Source organism: Crotalus tigris, unplaced genomic scaffold (genome assembly GCF_016545835.1).
Source record: "Crotalus tigris isolate CLP2741 ecotype Arizona unplaced genomic scaffold, ASM1654583v1 scf7180000018491.14276545383:2951260, whole genome shotgun sequence".
Classification (NCBI taxonomy): domain Eukaryota; kingdom Metazoa; phylum Chordata; class Lepidosauria; order Squamata; family Viperidae; genus Crotalus; species Crotalus tigris.
Window position 1 is genome coordinate 2,492,398 of NW_024097037.1, and position 19,986 is coordinate 2,512,383.

Genomic DNA, 19,986 nt, shown 5'->3' on the forward strand with positions numbered 1-19,986 from the left:
GCTTAGCAGTGGAAATCCCAGTTCCAATTATTGTTGTTAATTGAAGATTACCTGTATTTGGAGAAATGGAGAAATTCTAGTCATTCTATTTAAAAGTAGTAGTGGTGAGGGGAGGGATGCATAAGAAGAGAATCAGACATTATTGTATTTGGTCGGATAACTTCCTTGCAACAAAAGACATAGCTGAGTGGCTGGGACTATATTTATCCTTGCCTAAATCATTTCTGCCACTGGACTTCAGTTTGCATCTGAACGGGAATTCTGCCTATTTTGGGCTATCCCAGTTGTAACAGGCCACTGTGTCTTTCTCTGAAAAATTATATTTGAGCTGCATAACTGAAAGAAACTGAACAAAGATGTGAAGTCAGTGAATGGCCTTTAGGCAAACCTCCATTTCTCAAACTCAGTGCAGCTTTGCCTTCCCTCTTACCCACCTTTTATAAAATGTTACAGAACTGCTGGGAGAATGGGCCTAAAAGGGCTTTGAGCATTTATAAACAACACAGGAAGAACAGAGAGGCTGTAGCACAAGGCAAAGATCTTCACATCAGTTATAATCAATAGAAGTACTTACTTTTCATAAAGAAGTATAGGATGTTCATAAGTACTCAATAAAATTGGAAGTTAGAGCATCTGTAAAGGGAAGGTGCATAATCTTACATTTTAAATATTCATAGAATAGAACAAGGATTCAAGACTTCTTGGTGGTCATACGTTTTAAGAAAATTATTTTCTCTTTCTTCAGGGCTATTACTTTATTAAAAATAACATAGGAAGAGAATAAGGTACTATATACATTATATTAGGAGTGAGGAACTCTGGGCTTAATAATTACTCTTTATTTTTATTTTGTTTTTCCATTTTTGCTTCTGAAGGCAATAGGGATATGACAATGATGTCATTGGAGGGGTTGCGGTCAACCATTATGAGATCTTTCATTGATAAATTACAACATTTCCCCTTATTTTACTTATGAGAAGAGGTTGAGCTTCCCAGAAATCTGACATCTCTGAGTTTTATTTTGAAAGAAAATCCAGGAAAAAAAGTGCTAGAGAAAATTACCCTCCTGCAAATGACTTTCAATTATATAATCTTGGGAGTTTTGAAGGCCATAAAAATGGGGTTGGTATTCCATGGGTCTCTTATCCTTCTCCTAATAGTGGAAGCATATCTTAAGGCTTTGTATGGATCAAAGCATGGACTGTCTTTTAATTTGAGTGAGAATCTGAAAATCCTTCATTGTTCTTCCCCTTTAGCCAAACAAACAGCCCAGCAAATGTTATTCTGCATCTTTGGCCTAGTTTTCTGCATATGCCATTTCCTTCTCTTTGTTATTGGATTATTTGTGCTTTTAGAGTGAAAGAATGTCCAATTACTTTAGCTTCCACAAGCCATTTATTTATTTTACTAGGTTTATATGCTGCTCCAATTGTTTCCCAACTCTGCGTGGCTTACAATCTTACTATGTGTACAATTAAGAAATAAACAACTAAGATTTCACAAAGAATAGAATGTGCAAACCTGAAATTTTAAGCATTCTTGATGACTAAGAGAATTCCCTGTAAAAAAATTAAGTGAATTCTAAATTGGACTTTAAATGGAGTAAAACTGAAGTACCTTCATAACAAGTCACCTTTTAATATTCTTTGATTTTTAAAAAAAAAATCTTCTATTTTAATTAAAAGCTGCTCCTATTTTTAGATTTCTAAAACTATTGAGTTAGCTGCAGATTTATTTTCCATACAAATGAAAGGGCTTGTTCTGTCCATTGAAACTATTTGCTCCAAGGATGGGACCCTCCTAGTGAGAATGAACCAGTTCTTCCCTTCAGGTCTACCTTCCACATTTAAATTTTTTGGGAAAGTCAGTAGAGTATGGGGAAATAGAAATAAGCAATCTCCTTTCCTTGATGAAATTTCCAAAGTGACAGCAAATTCTGGATTACTCCAGTAACTGCATAGGGGGGTCTCCTATATCCCCTAATCTAATTTAATTATGTTTGAACTTTACTCTGAAATACTGCTGTAATGGGCCAATGCCAAAAGTTCTGCAATTCAGAAATAGGAAACAAGTTTGCAAGTCCAAAGTCTATAGTGGTGTTTCTTACCCTTGGCAACCTGAAGATGTGTGGACTTTTGCTGGCTGGGGAATTCTGGGAATTGAAGTCCAGACAGATTCAAGTTGGCAAGGTTGAGAAACACTGTAGGCTCTAGTCAACATATCTAATGATGAAGGATAATGGAAGATGCAGTACAACAATATCTGCAGTGTCACTGATTTTCCATCCCTGCTTTAATGCAATAGTTTGCATATATAGAGAGATTGCTAATCATTCCTGCTGCACTTCACATGGTCTTCAAGATTTTGATTAAAATAATAAACAGGAAAAATTAGCAAGTGATGTGATTAAATAATTGCAAAAATCAGACCCAATGGTCTTATGGGACATTCTTTTAGAATATTAACTTCATCTGTGAAACTTGCAATTAACATTCTTTTTCTCCCTATCTTCAAAGTCAAAAAGTGTTTTTTTTAAATCTCCTGATAAAATTTGGTAACATAAAGGGTATGCACACACACATATACACAGAGAAATCTGTATCTTGACACAACACCCAGCCTGTTTAGCCTCATTAATATAGAAAATATAAACAATGTCAAATTCACTAGCCCTATATTTTATAAATAGCAGAATCCTCATCCCCACAGAATGATTTTTGACATGCTTTGATCCCCCAAAGCAGCTGGAGATCTGGTTGATTCCTGGGAGACAGAACCTAGGCTTGTCCACACTGCAACCTTAAATTAAACTCCTGTGACTAAATCAGATGGAAATGAAGCAGTCTAAGAAATCTCTTTCCCTGTGTTTTTTTCTGGACCACATTTACCCTAGCCACGACAGGCGCATTTTCTTGCCTCATTCGTCTTTTTTTTTTTTTTTTTGTCATTTGGGATGGAAGGAGTAAGTACAAAACTGTTGGTAATTTTTCCTCATTAATGAGGTAGACACCAGTGAATTTAAAAAAAAAAAAGGCTAAGGAGACCAGTGACTGGTGATTTGAGGAGAAGAGGTATTCCTGTCACGCCAACCAAGTGGAATAGAGTAGTTTGTGACTACAAAGAAATGAAGCGCAGCAGGTGAACCAGACAGCACTGCTTGAGTTGGCACAAGGCACGAAGCCCTACTTTTAACTCATTGCAAAAAATGACAGGCAGGAGTTGCTTTCCTGGGGAGCTGGGTACAAGTAGAGGACAGTGCCATGTTTCGTGCCTCAGAAAAATTGTCAGAAGTCCATACCCATGGTGGGGCAAGGAGGTCATATGGATCAGCCTGATGTGGGAGCCCTACACATGTTGATTTGTATCCTGATAGAGGAATGATGAGTTAGAAATGTATTAAAGAAACGAAAAACTCCTGTATGTCACCTAATGAATTCTGTATTTTGCAAAGGTTTCTGGAAATTAGAGATGATGCTAATTGTGAGTATAAATGGTGTACACATTTATTTCTAAAAGTGACCTGAATCAATCTTTCTTTCTTTCTTTCTTTCTTTCTTTCTTTCTTTCTTTCTTTCTTTCTTTCTTTCTTTCTCTTGTTGATAAAGGGCAAATGAGTGAATGAATGTAAGCATAAAATAAATGGAGGAGGGCGGTGAGGAATTTGGAGGCAGAGATGCAAAATCAAAACATTTCACCAACAATGAGAAGTAATAAGATATATGAAATATATGGTGGAGCTTAGTCTTCTCTTGGGCCCCATAGGCTACCATGTTGCTGTTGTTCATCCACATATTATTTAGGCCTTTTAAATGGTTGTTTGGGAGTATATATTCTAACTAGCAGTTGGAAAGATTATGTCTGCTGAGGTTAATGTAATCATCAGACAGGCCTTCTTCTATCACGTTTGTCCTTTTATCTTCTTGTGTCCTGAAAGCAGAAAAAAATAGCTGATATTGCAGTCACATTGGCCATTGAGATATCATGGAATGGTTGTCAGAGACCTCAAATAACCTTTTATCATCGACAGAGTCCAAGGTAGCTCCTAGTGGAAGTATATCACCTGTCACTTCTCCCTGATGTAGTCTGGCCTTATTAGCTCATATTTCAAAATGTACTTGTCTCTCAAATGCTTCATACTTGCATACCTGACCAATAGGATATTTCTTTTTCTTTTAACCTATATCCAGAGGGGCATTGGTTTTGAAGGAAACAGTTTGCCACTTAGGTTGACCTGGATTTTTATAATGAAGCATGCAGAAAAATAACAACTGAGATCTGAGCCGCTGTGTCTTTCTAAATCTTGTGAAATATTGAAATGCTTCTCAATAATGAAGGAAGAGAAGATAGTTCAAAGACTCTTCCTCTCCCACCTGATAATAGGAATCTAGTGATAATAATAATAACAATAATAAAGTTGGAAGGGACCTTGGAGGTCATCTAGTCCAACCCCTTGCTCAGGCAGGAAACCCTATACCATTTTGGACAAATGGCTGTCCAGTCTCTTCTTAAAAACTTCCAGTGTTGGAGCATTTACCGCTTCTGGAGGCAGGTTGTTCCACTGATTAATTGTTCTAACTGTCAGGAAATTTCTCCTTAGTTCTAGGTTGCTTCTCCCTTTGATTAGTTCCTATCCATTGCTTCTTGTCTTGCCTTCAGGTGCTTTGAAAAATAGCTTGATTCCCTCTTCTTTGTGGCAGCCCCTGAAATATTGGAATACTGCTATCATGTCCCCCCTCGTCCTTCTCTTCGTTAAACTAGACATACCCAATTCCAGCAACCGTTCCTTATATGTTTTAGCCTCCAGTTCCCTAATCATCTTTGTTGCTCTTCTCTGTACTATTTCTAGAGTCTCAACATCTTTTTTACATCGTGGTGACCAAAACTGGATGCAGTATTCCAAGTGTGGCCTTAGCAAGGCATTGTAAAGTGGTATTAATACTTCACGTGATCTTGATTCTATCCCTCTGCTAATACAGCCCAGCACTGTGTTGGCTTTTTTGGCAGCTGCAGCACACTGCTGGCTCATATTTAAGTGATTGTCCACTAGGACTCTGAGGTCCCTGTCACAGTTACTACTATTGAGCATGGTGCCACTTATGCTGTGCATTTGGTTTTTCTTGCCTAAATGTAGAACCTTGCTTTGATAAACCCCAGTATTTTCAATGATGACCTGACAGTTAGAAAATTATGCATTTTAAGGTGGATAGCCTGTAGAACATTGGCCCGATTCAATGTATGCCAGTAATTCTTATGTAAGTATCCAGTTTTCTTCAACAGCAAACATAAAATCATCTCTCTCTCTTTCTGTCTCAATCTTTTTTTCTCAGAAGAGTGACTCATGATTTATACTAATCTGTGAGAAGAACAAAAACATACTAAACAACACATACTTTGCCTTGTGGATATTTAGAACAACAAAAGCAACACATGCCATCCAATGGTACTAATTTCAAGTTCACCATTGATTCTACAGACTCCTGCATCTCTGCTAAAGGAATAAAAGTAGGAAGTTTAACTGGCATACTGAAACATGGCCAGTTCATCCAACAGCTTATAATTTCTGCCGCTCCACAGTGCTTTACAGCACTCTCTGAGTAGTTTACAATGTCAGTGTATTTCCCCCAACAATCTGGGTCCTCATTTTCCCAACTCAGAAGGCTGGAAGGCTGAGTTGTTCATAATATTCAAATTGTCATTCCAATGAGAACTGCCTGAGCCTTTCACCACACATCAGTAGAATTCCTGAAATTTTCTTCAATAGTCTGCTTTTCACCAATTTCAAAGGAATTTTCATTTGATTAAAAACACACTAGGAAATAAGACATTATTGTCAAGCTAATAAGTTACAATGAACTGCACCAAAACAGATGAAAAGCTGGCTGTGCACTATAGATTTATTCCATATTAATTATAAGTGTAAGTTATAGAGCGAAAAAGCACTTAATTCCACCTTATAGCTCACTTGCCACTCAAAAATTAAGGTTTTGGTAGTAAGAGTGAGAAGATTTTAAAAAAATAAAACTACTATCTACAGCTATTTATATTACAAGTAACTGACCCATTAAGAGGTGCTCAGCGGTTAAAGAAACTGAGCTCATCAGCTGGAAAGCTGACAGCTCAGGTTTGAAACCTGAGTGCTGTGTGACAGGGTGAGCTCCCATTACTTCTCCCAGCTCCTGCCCACCTAGAAGTCTGAAAGCATGCAAATGTGAGTAGATTAATAGGTATCACTTTGGTGGGAGGGTAACAGCATTCCATGCACCTTAGCATATAGCCATGCTAGTCACAGGACCATGGAAGTGTCTTCGGACAATGCTGGCTCCCTCGGCAAAGAAATGGAGATGAGCACCACCCCTAGCGTTAAGAAGAGACTGGACAGTCAGTTATCTGAAATGGTATAGGTTCTCCTGCTTGAGCAGGGGACTGTACTAGAAGACCTGCAAGATTCTATTCTATTCTATTCTAAACTGTGAGACGTATCTCGGAGTCCTAGTGGACAGTCACTTAAATATGAGCCAGCAGTGTGCTGCAGCTGGCAAAAAAGCCAACAAAGTGCTAGGCTGTATTAATGGAGGGATAGAATCAAGATCACGTGAAGTATTAATACCACTTTACAATGCCTTGGTAAGGCCACACTTGGAATACTGCATCCAGTTTTGGTCACCACGATGTAAAAAAGATGTTAAGACTCTAGAAAAAGTACAGAGAAGAGCAACAAAGATGATTAGGGGACTGGAGGCTAAAACATATAAGGAACGGTTGCTGGAATTGGGTATGTCTAGTTTAATGAAGAGAAGGATGAGGGGGGACATGATAGCAGTATTCCAATATTTCAGGGGTTGCCACAAAGAAGAGGGAGTCAAGCTATTCTCTAAAGCATCTGAAGGCAAGACAAGAAGCAATGGATGGAAACTAATCAAAGAGAGAAGCAACCTAGAACTAAGGAGAAATTTCCTGACAGTTAGAACAATTAATCAGTTGAACAACCTGCCTCCAGAAGCTGTGAATGCTCCACTACTGGAAGTTTTTAAGAAGAGACTGGACAGCCATTTGTCTAAAATGGTATAGGGTTTCCTGCCTGAGCAGGGGGTTAGATTAGATGATGTCCAAGATCCCTTCCAATTATTATTATTATTATTATTATTATTATTATTATTATTATTATTATTATTATTATTATTATTATATTCTTTTTTTAATACAATGCACTTTTTATTTTGTTTCCATTCACTTTGGCCTGGCTCTCCGTATTATTTAGAGGTTGGTTCTGGCATCTTACTAGAGGTGAGGCCAGATGATTTATACTATGTAGGATGATTAATCTAACCGATTACAGTATTTTATTAAATTATGTTTCAGCAAACCATGGATTAATTTGAGTTCTGAAATTTAAAAGATGCTCTAATCTGATCCTATGTTTAGTTAGGCAGAAACAGACATCTTTTGATTGTGGGTAGTGGTGTCATTTGTTAATTATTATTATCCTTTTGTTGCTAGGAAAGATACTTGTGATATTTTCAAGTTTGAAAGTCAAAATAACTGCACTTCCTTGTTATAGCCTTGCCCAATCATGACTGTGCAGGCTAGGATCCTCCAGATGTTTGTGAACTACAACTCCCAACATCCCTATGACAGTTTGAACAAAGAGGAACTGTAATTCAGCAATATTTGAAGAGGCACATATTACTTAGCTGAGATGAACTAGGTGGTAGTTAAGAACAGCAGCACAGTCTGGGAGGATAACAAATACATACATAGGATATAAAAATAAAAATGGATTCTCAGTAAAACCTTACAATCACTTCATAATAGTTATATAATTATCATTATTCAGTGATCCAAATCAGCTGTATGCACAAGCAGGCTATTTCACTGTCCTTGCTCACTAACAGGATTTAACTAGCTTAGTCCCCTTAGATTAGTTTGAGATTTTCTTGTTTCTCTTAATCTATTCTTTTAAAAACCTATTATTTTATATAAATTATCTTTGCAGTCCTGCAAACCTGAGATATAAAGTATGCCCTTATGCCCTTCTTATTTTTTTCAGTGCTGGCTTTAGTGGGTCAATATTTGTTACCTGAGTTGCTTGTTGTAAAGAGAAGGTAGAGAATCAGCATGAAGAAAACTACCTCAATTCCAACATGGCAATTGGGAAAAAGAAGAAAAGTTTACATAGAAAAGTGCCAAGGTGTAAAAAAAGGCCATGCCAGCTTCCTCTTTTATGACCTGCCAAACAATTGACAAACTTTTCCTCTGGTTGATTCCTAAGACTTTAGTTACCACCTTTGAGCAAGTCAAAGGCACATATATTGTAGAAGGCAGTTCCTTAATATCACTTGGTTTAAATGTCTCTTTGTCTTTCTGCCAATGTGAGGAAATTAACATTTCATTTATTTTGTCTATTTTAACTTATTTCACAATGGTGATTTGTTTTAACATACATAACAACCTTTCTGGTGCTAGGATTTTTTATAATGCAAATGGTTCTGTGACATCTTCCTACAATGACATGTACAAAATACTGAGAAGGGTCTTAATCATTCTTCTTTAATGGTACTAGGTAGTAAGACCAGAAATTCCTACCCATTTAAAAAAAAATCAAGATACAGTACCTATCAGCTAATGAAATTTGGTCCATGGCTGCAAAAAGTATTTAAAGGAGATCCACAGTGAGGAAATGTTGAGAACCACTGAATTAATGTATACAGGAATCTTTCAGACTTACTGCAATACAAACCAATTAAATGTTACTGCAAAGGAAGCTAATTCAAGATAAAGCTGTGTGGAACTGATAACATGAAACATAAATTACTGTGCAAATAGAAATGTGAGAACACTATCCCTATATTCATGTAAACATAAAGAGGTCTATACATATAAGGAGGACAGGCTGTTTAGCCATCTACAGCTTCTGAATGGTTTGGGATATATATTATCTCTCTCTAAGTTGTTATTGCCAAATGCAAATGCTAGCAAAGATTGTTTCAAAGGAGTGCATTTACTTTCTTCTAAAACAACAATTTCATTAACCCACCCCGTGGTACATTCAGATGGGCATGACAATTCCCATTATTCCCAACTAACCATCCATATGTTCTATTTATCTAGAATGGATCAGATTTTGGGGAGGTGGGATTGTATAGTTGAAGCAGCAAAATTAAATATCTACCCAGCTGTATTTGTGATGATATTTTCTTCCAGCCTACATATTAATTAGTGGCCACAAGATATAAGATACAAGGGATGTCCTACAAGCAAAGCCAGGGACACAATGAGAGAAAAGGTCCATTTTTTTCTCAGAAGTGGTAGAAATGGAAGCCATGAGCTGAAAAAATGAAGTGTGTGTGCAGAGGTGCACAGACATATGTGATATAGCTTTCCTTATCCTTATGAGCAAAAGCAAGTCCCCTATTTCTCAGTTGCAAGAAAGAAAGAAAGAAGAAAGAAAGAAAGAAAGAAAAAGAGAAAGAAAGAAAGAAAGAAAGAAAGAAAGAAAGAAAGAGAAAGAAAGAAAGAAAGAAAGAAAGAAAGAAAGAAAGAAGGAAAGAAAGAAAGAAGATAGGCATCAAAAAAGCAATTTTAAACTAGGTGGGAACAATAGCGAGAAGTGTCATAATAACAAAGGGTTCATTGAAAGAGATAGAGGAACCAAGAGTGAGAAACTGTGAGATGGAAAGTTTACAGAATGATGACACAAGAGGATAAAAGAAAGTTATCATGGAGCTGAATACAAAAGTATAAATAGCCAACACACACACACACACACACACACACACACACACACACATAAAGAAAAAGCAGCAAAGAGATAAAAATGTAGATGGAGGAATGAAGTTGTAGAAAGCAGAGAGGAAGGGGGGGGGGGTTAGTCTTTCTATTAAGTGAAAGTAAAGACAATATTTTCCCCAAGTTCAACCACTTAGTTTTCTTGTCCACGATATAAAAATGTTTTGCTATTGTCTTTTTCTGGCTGCGTTTAGCCTACAGCTGCGGGATTTTTAAAGGCATGCATTAAAGAGGAAAAAAAATGCTAAGGACTCTAGTATAGCTACCTTCCTCTTAATTTCCTTCATTTTAAGCATTGCTATAAAATGTTCATATATTGGAGTAAGATGGGGTAGAGCCTAAAGAGCATTCTCCTTAACTTCATTAGATATGTGTTTTTAAAATGTTCCACAATCTATCAATTAATTTTCATATTCTTGAAGAAAGAAATAAGAAAGAAATATAAAGCATCATTTTCCTTTGTAAAAGGTGAATATAGACCATTCAGCAATGATGCAAGAATGGGTTAGATCTGGACAAGATCTCCATAAAATTAGATTCATTACCCATTGGGCTGGTGACTTACTGATAAAAAAAAATCTCAGCACTCTGAGATTTAGAAATATCTTGCCTTAGTCTTTCTGGATCATAGTAAATTCATGTGTGAGTGTGTGTGTGTGTGGAGAGAGAGAGGGGGGGGGGGGAGAGAGAAAGAGAGAGAGAGAGAGGGAGAGAGGGAGAAAGGGAGAGGGGGGGGGTTTTGGCTACTTTAGTTCCCACAAAGTGAATCAGGTGCACAAGACATTGAAAAACAAAAGAGGCTATTGAAGAGAGTGTCCTTCAGCATCTCTGAAAATATTATTTATCACCCAGTGTTATGGAGAGTGTTGTTGGTGGTGGTGGTGCTATTACAACTTAGCTTTGACATCCCCTTTCCTATCTTAACCTCACCTACTTGCTAGCATGGTCCATTTCAGGATTTTAACTCATGTACAGAAAAAGCCTTGATCTTTCTCTTAATTTATTTTGTACAATCCATCTTTGAGGAATGCATGTTGCATTGTTTACCTCTACCATTCAAACCAGTCTACAAGAGTTTATAAAATCAAATCAAGCATATACGTGCAGATGATTACCAAGTTGACAAAATCTGTATCTTCACATCAGTTTTTCAAAAGAAGCTGTGTGATTTCTCTACTGTCAGACATTTTTGGACAATGAAAGAAAATACAACAGATATTCTGCAAGCAAGCTTATTCTCATGCAGGAGAGAGGACTAGTTAATCTAGGCCACAGCTCTAGCAACAGCTCGTCAAATCAGTCCAGATGTGGAAGAACATTGTTTCAGTTGGAAATGTCAATGACTGGGCTTCATATCTGCACAGCATGACTGAGCTACACCTCATCTCCAATCCTTGCTGCATCTGGACAACAAGCCATTGGCATGCATCGTGTGCTCAGCAGTTGCTTGCTGCTCTGTGTGCAATACAGTGCTATATGCAGCAAAGTTACAACCATCCTGCCTTTATCCACAGCAGCTACGAATGTGGTGCTCTGAGGAGACCTCAGGCTGGAACAGCAGGTTGTATTATAAATCTGCCTGGATGTGCAAGAGCAGAGCTGTGCAAGTCTTGGCACTATTTGCAGGTGTTTGGGATGGCAAAACTGAGGAAGTCAAGCACAGCAGTTTACAAAACTGGAACAGCATTCCCGTTGCCAGTCACAACTGGTGTCCATCAGAAAAAAATGCTGAAGACCCATTAATATAAAAAGCAATTGGGAAACTGAGAACAGACTGAGGCTGAAGGGCAGTGGCAGAATTCCACAGGGGTCTCTGTGTGTCTGTTTCTGTACGTAAAACAGACAGATGCAAGAGATGAAGAGAAAAGGATGAGAGACTGAGATTGAATAATATGGATTTGGCCTCAGTAATGAGAAAAATGAGAAAAAAGCTAGGTAACAGCTGCTTGCCTTCTATCCCAGTTTCTGACAAGAGCTGGTTTTTATCATGGTCAAAATTTCCTGCAAAAGGGAAGTAGGGAGTTTGTTAGCATTCTTCAAAAAAAAAAAAAAAAAGGGGGGGGGGGAGGATTTCGTAGGTGGCATTTCTTTCCAACACCAGATTTTGCATTCAACTTCTTGTCATCACTCTAGGCAACCCACCTGTGATGTCTAACTTGTTTTACATCTCCCATATTTCCTCTTACTAGATGTTCTTTCTGCTTATTTACAAGTCTCAGTAACCAATCTTTCTTTGATAGCAATGACATGACAAAGTCCATAGCCAGAAAGTGAAAGAAAATCACATTTATTCTTATGTGCTTCTGAAGGCACAAAGTTATCTCCCCCCCCCTCTTATTTCTGGAACTCTTTAGAAGGGGACCACATTAGCACCTGCTCACAAGGAGCTCAGATCTAGCATTAATCAAAAACAATTGATAAAAACTACTGAGAAATAGCCATGAGAAAGAAAGAAAACAATTTCTACAAGAACAAATAGTGTGGCAGAAGCAAAGTTGCAGATTTCATCTTCTTGATATGCAAATGAGCAATTAAAAACTGAAATGATCCTTTCCTAGAACAGAAAATGAATAGCAGAAAATTAATCTGCTACAACTGAAGCTAGAAGCTTACTTGAAATACAGCTTCTCGAATTCAGCTGAACCTACGCCCAAGTAAGTCTCTGTAGCAAACTTTTTCAACCTGGTGACCTCCAGAATTGTTGGGATTGCAATTCTTAGAATTCCTACCTGGATTCTTGGGTTATAGGTGAATTGAAGGGTGCTTCAGAGAGAAGAGAGTTTATTAACTACAAAAATATGACTATTCTTCAAATATTGAATACCCATCCTAAAGTTATTAACATCTGGCAGAAAAATGTTTGCTGGTTTCAGTTTGGTTTACAAACCAAAGAGCTCAGATTTTATCCACAGCATCTCTAGGTAGAGCTAGAAAAAATAATTGTCTAAAAAGCATCACAGAAAACTGTTTGATGATTTGAGTGAGTCTTGGGTAGCTTCCTATGATCCTATGTTCTTACAAAGATGTTTTTGAATGTATAGATGGAAAAACAATTTGGAGTTTTGATTAGGAGAAAAAATGAGTTGAAGGCATTAAATATTGCAGTTTCTTCACTATGAATTATGCATTCCAGAGCATTCATTTCTATCTTTGAGCAAGAAGCTTATGGAATAGGTGCTGGTCTAGAAAAAGGAGACTATGAATTCTAGGTTTGCTTAAGCTTGAAATCTGACTTGGTAACTCTGGGCCAGTCACTCCTTCTCAGCCCAACCCACCTCATAGGATTTATGCTGTTGTGGGGAAAATATGAGGAGGGGGAAGAAGTATTAGGTATGTTTGCCATAAAGATAGATAATGAGAGAGATAAATGGTGAGATAGAGAGACAGACAGATAATCAGATAACAACATCTGCCTATCTTAGGTAGATAAAAATGCCAAATCCAGTCTAAACATCTGGCTGACTGTGCAACCAACCATAGTAATAACAATATGGGAAGCCTGCCTTCTTGGAGCACATGTGCTGAACCAGAACATTATATACAAATATATATATGTCACATTCAGATCCCCAAAAAGAAACACAACATAATTTTGAAAAACCTTAATAGAAAGATGTGTTCTTTTTATGGATAAAATTGTGGGCATAGGTTCTACTATATGGTATTGAGTTTTTTTAAAAATTGAACTATTAGGGGCTAGATAAAATTGCTTCTGATGCTACGTTCAGTATATACTTCAATTTATCTAAACCTGATTCAGAAGGATGTTACAATCTACTTGACTGTCCTGCCAATCTCAACTCAGTGCCTCCCACAGTTTAGTATTAAGTTGACATGTAATATTGGATAGGGAAAGTCATACTCCTGTTGAGTGTATTTTAGAGAGAAAAGGAAAAGAACCATAAGCCCACTGTGTCTGATTTGGCTTACTTTTGTAAGACTGCAGCTCTAAAAGGAGAACAGATTGATGTCACTATTAACTAGTAATATTAATCAATCCCTGTCATTCATTTGAATTGGAAAGACCACTAGGGTCAGACATCTTAACTTAGCTCTAATGTTGAGGGGTCAGACAGAAGAACCTCAATGGCTAACCACAAACTATCCCATATTTTAACACAAGCACGTCCCTGGCAGCTTCTTAAAAAGAAAGATCCAAGAAGATCTGTCCCTTAGTATAGGCATAAATATACTGCATTTCAGAGTTTTTGTGTGGGTATTTTTGCACATTTTCAGAGAAAAATCAGATCCTTCCTTAAAAACAGAAATTGAAATTAAATTTAATTTAAAAAGTTCTAAATCCCTCTTGCCAGGAACTATCGACTCTATAACAAAAGCTACTTTTAAAATGAAGTCCCAGCTTGAAGAAGTTATTTCAGTATTCCTTCAGATATTCACAATGAAGGTGCAGCTTCTTTAATCATGTCTTACTCAATAAATCACAATTATCTGGGTTCAGACATATTAAACTACCACTAAGTTTGCAAACTAAAGTGACTTGCTTCATGCTGATCCAAAACCAAAGAAACATGTGGTATATATTTAACATGTGTAGGTATTATTTAAACCAGTTCACCTGTACAGAAAGACATTAGCTAAGTTCACACAATATGCTAAAGCCTAGATCTGGGTTAATGAAGCACAGTTTTGATGTTCACCACAAATCACATTGTGGTTTAAGATGATAGTTTAGTTCATACACATGCTAAGACAAGATCTGGGTTCTGAAAGCACACTGTATCACACACTACCTAGTGATATAATGTAGTGTGTTGCATGAATCCAGCCAAGCAGTTTATCAATCAAACCTTGGCAGGAAGCAGAGGCACTGGGCGATCTCTTCCTTCCTAGTGATCAATTTCAATTAGGATGGAAAGGAACAGAAGAATTTCTCAGGCAGTGGGGGTGGAGGAGACCGATCTCAGAACTGAAAGGTGACAAATTAGAAACACCCAGCAGGCTTTTCTTCTGGGGCCAGGGGCTCAGGAAAGACCAACAGTCCTGCCGCCAGCCCTTTGGGGCACTAGGGTCTGTGATCCACTAGGATCCCAGCTTTTGGGGCAACTGGGTCTAGAGATCCACTCGGATCTCAGATGAGTTGTGCAGAACCAAGAGCAAGTCAAAAGCAGCGAAGCTCACTGACCCCTAGCTAGCGTCGGGCACACTCTCCCTAGGCACTTGCTTTAGGGAATGGGCAGCAACAGGCAGAGGGGGTGCCCGCCTATTTTCCAGGATCTTAACTTTTAAGGCAACTGAGCTGGGAAAGAAGAATCGTGAATAAAGCAGCTTCCATGCTTGGCTCACTCGCTGCTCCTCAATCCGAGCTGCAAAGGCTTTGCGGGATGGCGGGCGGTCGCGCGCATGTAAAATAGTTCCCCGGTCCAGGAGAGCGGGGAAGCACCGGGCAGGCCCAGAGCCAAGGCTGCTGCTCACACATCTCACACCCATTTTGCTGTGCTAGAATGAAGGGCCCGAAGTCGTTTGAGAACAGGCGTAGGCACGCGAGCCACCGATTGCAAGAGGCTGGTGATGCGGCGCGTCCTGAGATGGGGACAATTAGGAGCTTTTAATTAAAACGTCCTTGCTTTTTTAATCTCCGGGTGCTCGCGGCCCAGGGAGCGGGCGAAGGGTGGGGAGGGGGGGTGGACGGAAAGGAGGAGGAGGAGAAGGGGAGGGGGAGAAAAGAGACTCGTACAAAAATAGACGAAAGGAGAAAGCCCCCCCCCCCGGCTCTCCTCCTTGACACCCCGCCTCCTCATCTCCCCGCTCCGCGCCAAATGTCCTGGAGCCAGAGGTACGTGCCCGAGGATCTAGAAGCTCAATCGCACATTCACAATATACGGCAACAGCCCCCTCCCCACAATCTCTCTGCTAAGGGTCGCTTGGCTCCTTCCAGCTCTCTCCCCCATCAGCCACTGCCTAAAAACCCCTAAAGCCAGAGAAAGCCACAGAAGGGGCTTTTCTCCTTTCTCGCCCCCCCTCCTCCTCCTCTAAGCCCCTTTTCTTGAGCTTTCTAGCGGACAGCGTTCTTTCGTCAAGAGGTCATATCACGCTTTCATTTAGCGGTTAAGGAACGGGGCTGTCGGGTTAAATATTGGAACGTATACTCTCCCTTCCCTAGAGGTGGACGCGCGCCCCCGGGGGTGTATTTGAAACACCCTCGATTAATTGGCTGCTTTTGCTTCCCCAGCCCCCACCCCTGGCTTGAAGAGACCCAGGCGGAAGGTCCTCTGCAGAATATGTTAAAAGGCAGCGGCTTGGAGAGAGAAAGGGCACCAAATGCAGTATGCGTCAAACAGACCATCGCTCAATGAAGTCACTTAGCTATTCAAAACATGTTCTGCCATCACTCAACCATTTGCACCAAGAAGAGGCGCGCGGGGCGGGGAGGGGGGAGGAGGGTGGAAGACGCTCTCTTTCCTGGCTACAATCGTTTCCAAAGAACAGCGTTTGCTTTCTCTTTTCCCCTTTCCATTTTTTAGGGAATAGTGAGCTTGGGCGAGAGAAGAGAGGAGTATTAGGGCAGGTCGGCACATTTTATATTCCCGTTTCTATCCCGCTTACAGTCTTGCGGGATATATTTCCCGTTCTCAGCCCAGGCATCACTGGCAGTTGTCAGGACTAGCTCGTTTTTGAGGCGGGGACACAACACAAGCATGTAGACGCGTGTTATTTCTGTCCCCTTCCCCGTGCTAGTTCTTATCTTAAAGAGCACGGAGTATTAGGAATTCCTATCTATCAAGCACCCCTACACCACGGAGGATCTGAACAGTCAACATTCCATTTTCCTCTCCATAGTTCTCCGCATCATCATCATCATCATCATCATCATCATCATCATCATCATCATCATCATCATCTCTTGCACCCTAATACCCCTACATCTCTTGCACACTGATCCTCTCCTCTTCCAGTGCCTGATTTTTCAGAAGCTAGCTGCCATCCCGGCATATTACGGGTGAGAGCAGGTTTGGCATGTTCTCCTTCACTTTCCCACTAGAGGAGGAGGAGAGGAAAGAGTTAGAAAGGGTGTTCACCCTTCCTGTTTCCACCACTTGTTCATTTGGAGATTTGAGTGTTTAAATTCCATTCATCAGCTGCAAGTTCTAGAAAGGAGAGCAAACAAAACCACATCCATCCCAAACTATACTATGGTTGCCTGGAGACCATTACGAAAGCTCCCCCTCCCATTGCTTAAAAAAGAAACTCTTCTGGACCAAGGCAATGAGGGACATTTGAGCTTACCAAATGAGACAGCTGCCTAGACATAACAAAATCTACAGTTGGAGAATGACTTTAAGAATATTAATGGTTGCAAAGAAAATTAACTAGATGGGAAGTTTGCTTTTCCTTCCTTGATTTCTCTGTCCCAGACTTCATCAATCCAGTTGAAAAGAAGGAGAACACTTATTCCCCCTTGTTTTTATAAACCCAACAACCCATTCCAATTATGCAACTTTTGACTTGCATTTTATAAAGGAACTCAACAGAAATTACCAAGCAATTCAGGGAATAAGGAGACAAATGGAGGGATGGGGGGGGGGAAGGGGGATAATGGGAATGTGTCTGCCTTATATTGACAACTTGACTGTCTCTCTTCTGAAACTAAATCAAACACCCTGCTTTGTTTGTGGTTGGGATTGAAGTAAGAAAATGGTGGAATGGGGAGCATGGGGGGGGGGAAGATGAAAGAATTGGAGAGATCTAGATTTAAATACCTTCCAAGCAGCAGGTTCTCCATAATCCAGAATGGGTCATGACTTCTTCATTCTTTTTGCTGGTTTCATTCTCTCCGGTTCCTTTCATCTTGCAAACCCCTCTGGAGTAAAGCCAGTAATCGGTTCCCACAGCTATGGTCATGAGGCTGAAGGCAGCGAAAGCACCAACGGTGGTTAAAAGCATCTGAACACCTCTGTCAAAGAGCCCCATAATTCTTCATTATACAAATACCCAACTGCTTTCTGATTCTTGGGCTGTTTGTGTATGTGTGTATAATGTTAGTAAAAGAAATGATAATCTTAATAACTATTTGAGATCAATAGAGAGAATCTATATATAAAAAAAGAGGTAAGAAAGCCCACTGAATTCAGTGTAAATGAAAAAAAAATCACACAGAAGAGGCTTGATTTTCAAAAGGAAAAAATGTTCCAGTTGTTAATATTTTATATAATATTATAAAGAAAATAAGAAAGAAAATAGGTATCCCTCCCCCCCAAAATGAGATGCCTTAATCCCTTTTTCTAAAATTCTGGTCTCCAGTTTCCATATGTGATGGCTAATTTGGAGATGGCTTCCACAGTGAACAGGGGAGCAGCAGCAGCAGCAGCAGCAGTGGCAACCGAAGCAGCATTCTCAACACACTCTCTCATTATCTGGACCTAGACAGTTAGAGACTGTAAGAGTAGAGGTGCAACCTTCAGTCTTCTTTCTTAGCTCTGCAGCCTGCGCCATGAACAATCCTTTTCTTCCCAGTGTATATTCCTTGGATTTTCCCCCTTATTTTGTCTGTTTGCTGGTTTTGGTTTCAATTCTTTTCTTCTCCGATCCCGTTTTTCTTTTCCTTTTCCTTTTTTCTTACCACCAAGCCAGACTTGCCAGTTTCTTGTAAGCCCTTGCTTTCAACTGAACAGGTGCTGAGCATTTGCCATCCATGGCTCTTCCTCCAAGGCAGTGTAGAGAAGTAGTTGTTACTCTCTCTCTCTCTCTCTCTCTCTCTCTCTCTCTCTCTTGAGATGGTGAGCTTCAGGAGTGGTAGTAGCTAACAGTTGGGTAGGGGAGGGGGGAACTTCTGCCAGATGGATTTTTGAGATGGATTTCCCCTTCCTGCCCCCTCTCTGCAAAGCTTCCGAAGATCAGAAAACCAGAAAAGCTTGCTGCAGGATACGCTGCCCGTCGGTGTCTCTCGCCTCGCTTTCCTTGTGAATTCCGCTCTCCACCTACTGCATTAACGTAGTGGTGCTGAAATGGACAGCTCCCTGCACTGATCACTCCGCGGTGCTGAAGAACAGCTCTGTTAGCTCTTTACCCGGGGTGCTGCCGGGAAAACTGAGGAGGCATTGGAGATTGGGGTGGGGTGGGGGGTGAGGGGAATCTTTCACTTCCTAGATCCTCTTCGCCAGCATCTGTAAGTGAGAATAATTGTCCTAGCTCTCAGAAGCAGGAAGGGCGGGGCTATTAGCCTTCCTGCTCGTCCTTTTCCATTTTCACTCCTCTTCTCCCAATCCCTGAAATTATCTCTCCCATAGGTTTCAGAAACTCGGAGAGAACCATACCCCCCTTTATTTGTACTCCAGCCAAACTCTAAATTCAGTTGTCACATCTCAATTAGATGTGCAAAAAACTTCAACTAGAAGACAGTGAAAATGAAATAGAGAAAAATATAGTGCATTATGTATGTTAGCAAAACAAAATATAAGCAAGAAAAATCAATACTAATTATTCTTCAATGCGTGATACATGGGAAAAAAAGAACAGTGAGGTACTATTGCTCAATGTTTGTTGTTTTATTCTTTCTTTAATTGCTGGAAATCAATTGATCTCTCTCTCTCCCCCCCCTTTTTTAGAAGGTTCGTGGTATATATTTTCTTTGTGCAGAATAGAATAAAGCAGACAAAAAGATTATTTCAAACACCTTTAAATTCTTAAAGAGAGGGGAGATCATAAGGAGAGAAGAAGAACCCTACAGGATCAGACCAAATCATTGCCAGTCCCATTACTTTGTTTCCTGAAGTGGCCTGTCAAATACCCCTGGGAAACCCATAAGTAAATTTTGAGGATAATAGTTCACTCTCATTTAAGTCATCAGTGTATGATAACTTGAACATATGTGCTAGTGAATCCGGATGTAGCATACAGAGATCACGACTAAACTTATCCTCCATGAAGTAAATTCTTCCCTCTTTAAGGCCATGGCAATTATTTTAATTTCTAACTATGTTAATATAGTAGGATAAGATAACATTGGACTGATTGTGATTCAGTTAAAGTTAAATCCTAATGCAGTTTATTTGTTTGGTCATACAAAGTTATGTGAACACAATAATTGCATTCCTTTTCTAATCCATGTTAAGATTTGACATGCTGTCTGAACAGTGGGTATTGTGTACAAAGTACTTTATTTAAGGTGTTGTGAAATTCCAACACTGAGATTTTTTTGTTAAACAAGGATTCTACTATAGTACCATTAGGTGATACAGCAAT

General features: G+C 39.5%; 1 protein-coding gene across 3 annotated transcripts in view; it reads right to left on the reverse strand.

The window, feature by feature from the left end:
• CACNG2 (calcium voltage-gated channel auxiliary subunit gamma 2) overlaps window positions 1-18,821 on the reverse strand; it is a 179,623-nt gene extending 160,802 nt beyond the window's left edge. For 2 of the 3 annotated variants that reach the window (XM_039353105.1, XM_039353104.1), the window contains exon 1: window positions 17,505-18,821. In XM_039353105.1, coding sequence (XP_039209039.1) covers window positions 17,505-17,715 — 211 coding nt within the window. In that variant the 5' untranslated portion in view covers window positions 17,716-18,821. The remainder of the gene's footprint in view (window positions 1-17,504) is intronic. The other variant, XM_039353103.1, reaches the window with a different exon arrangement.
• Window positions 18,822-19,986: the final 1,165 nt, after the last annotated feature.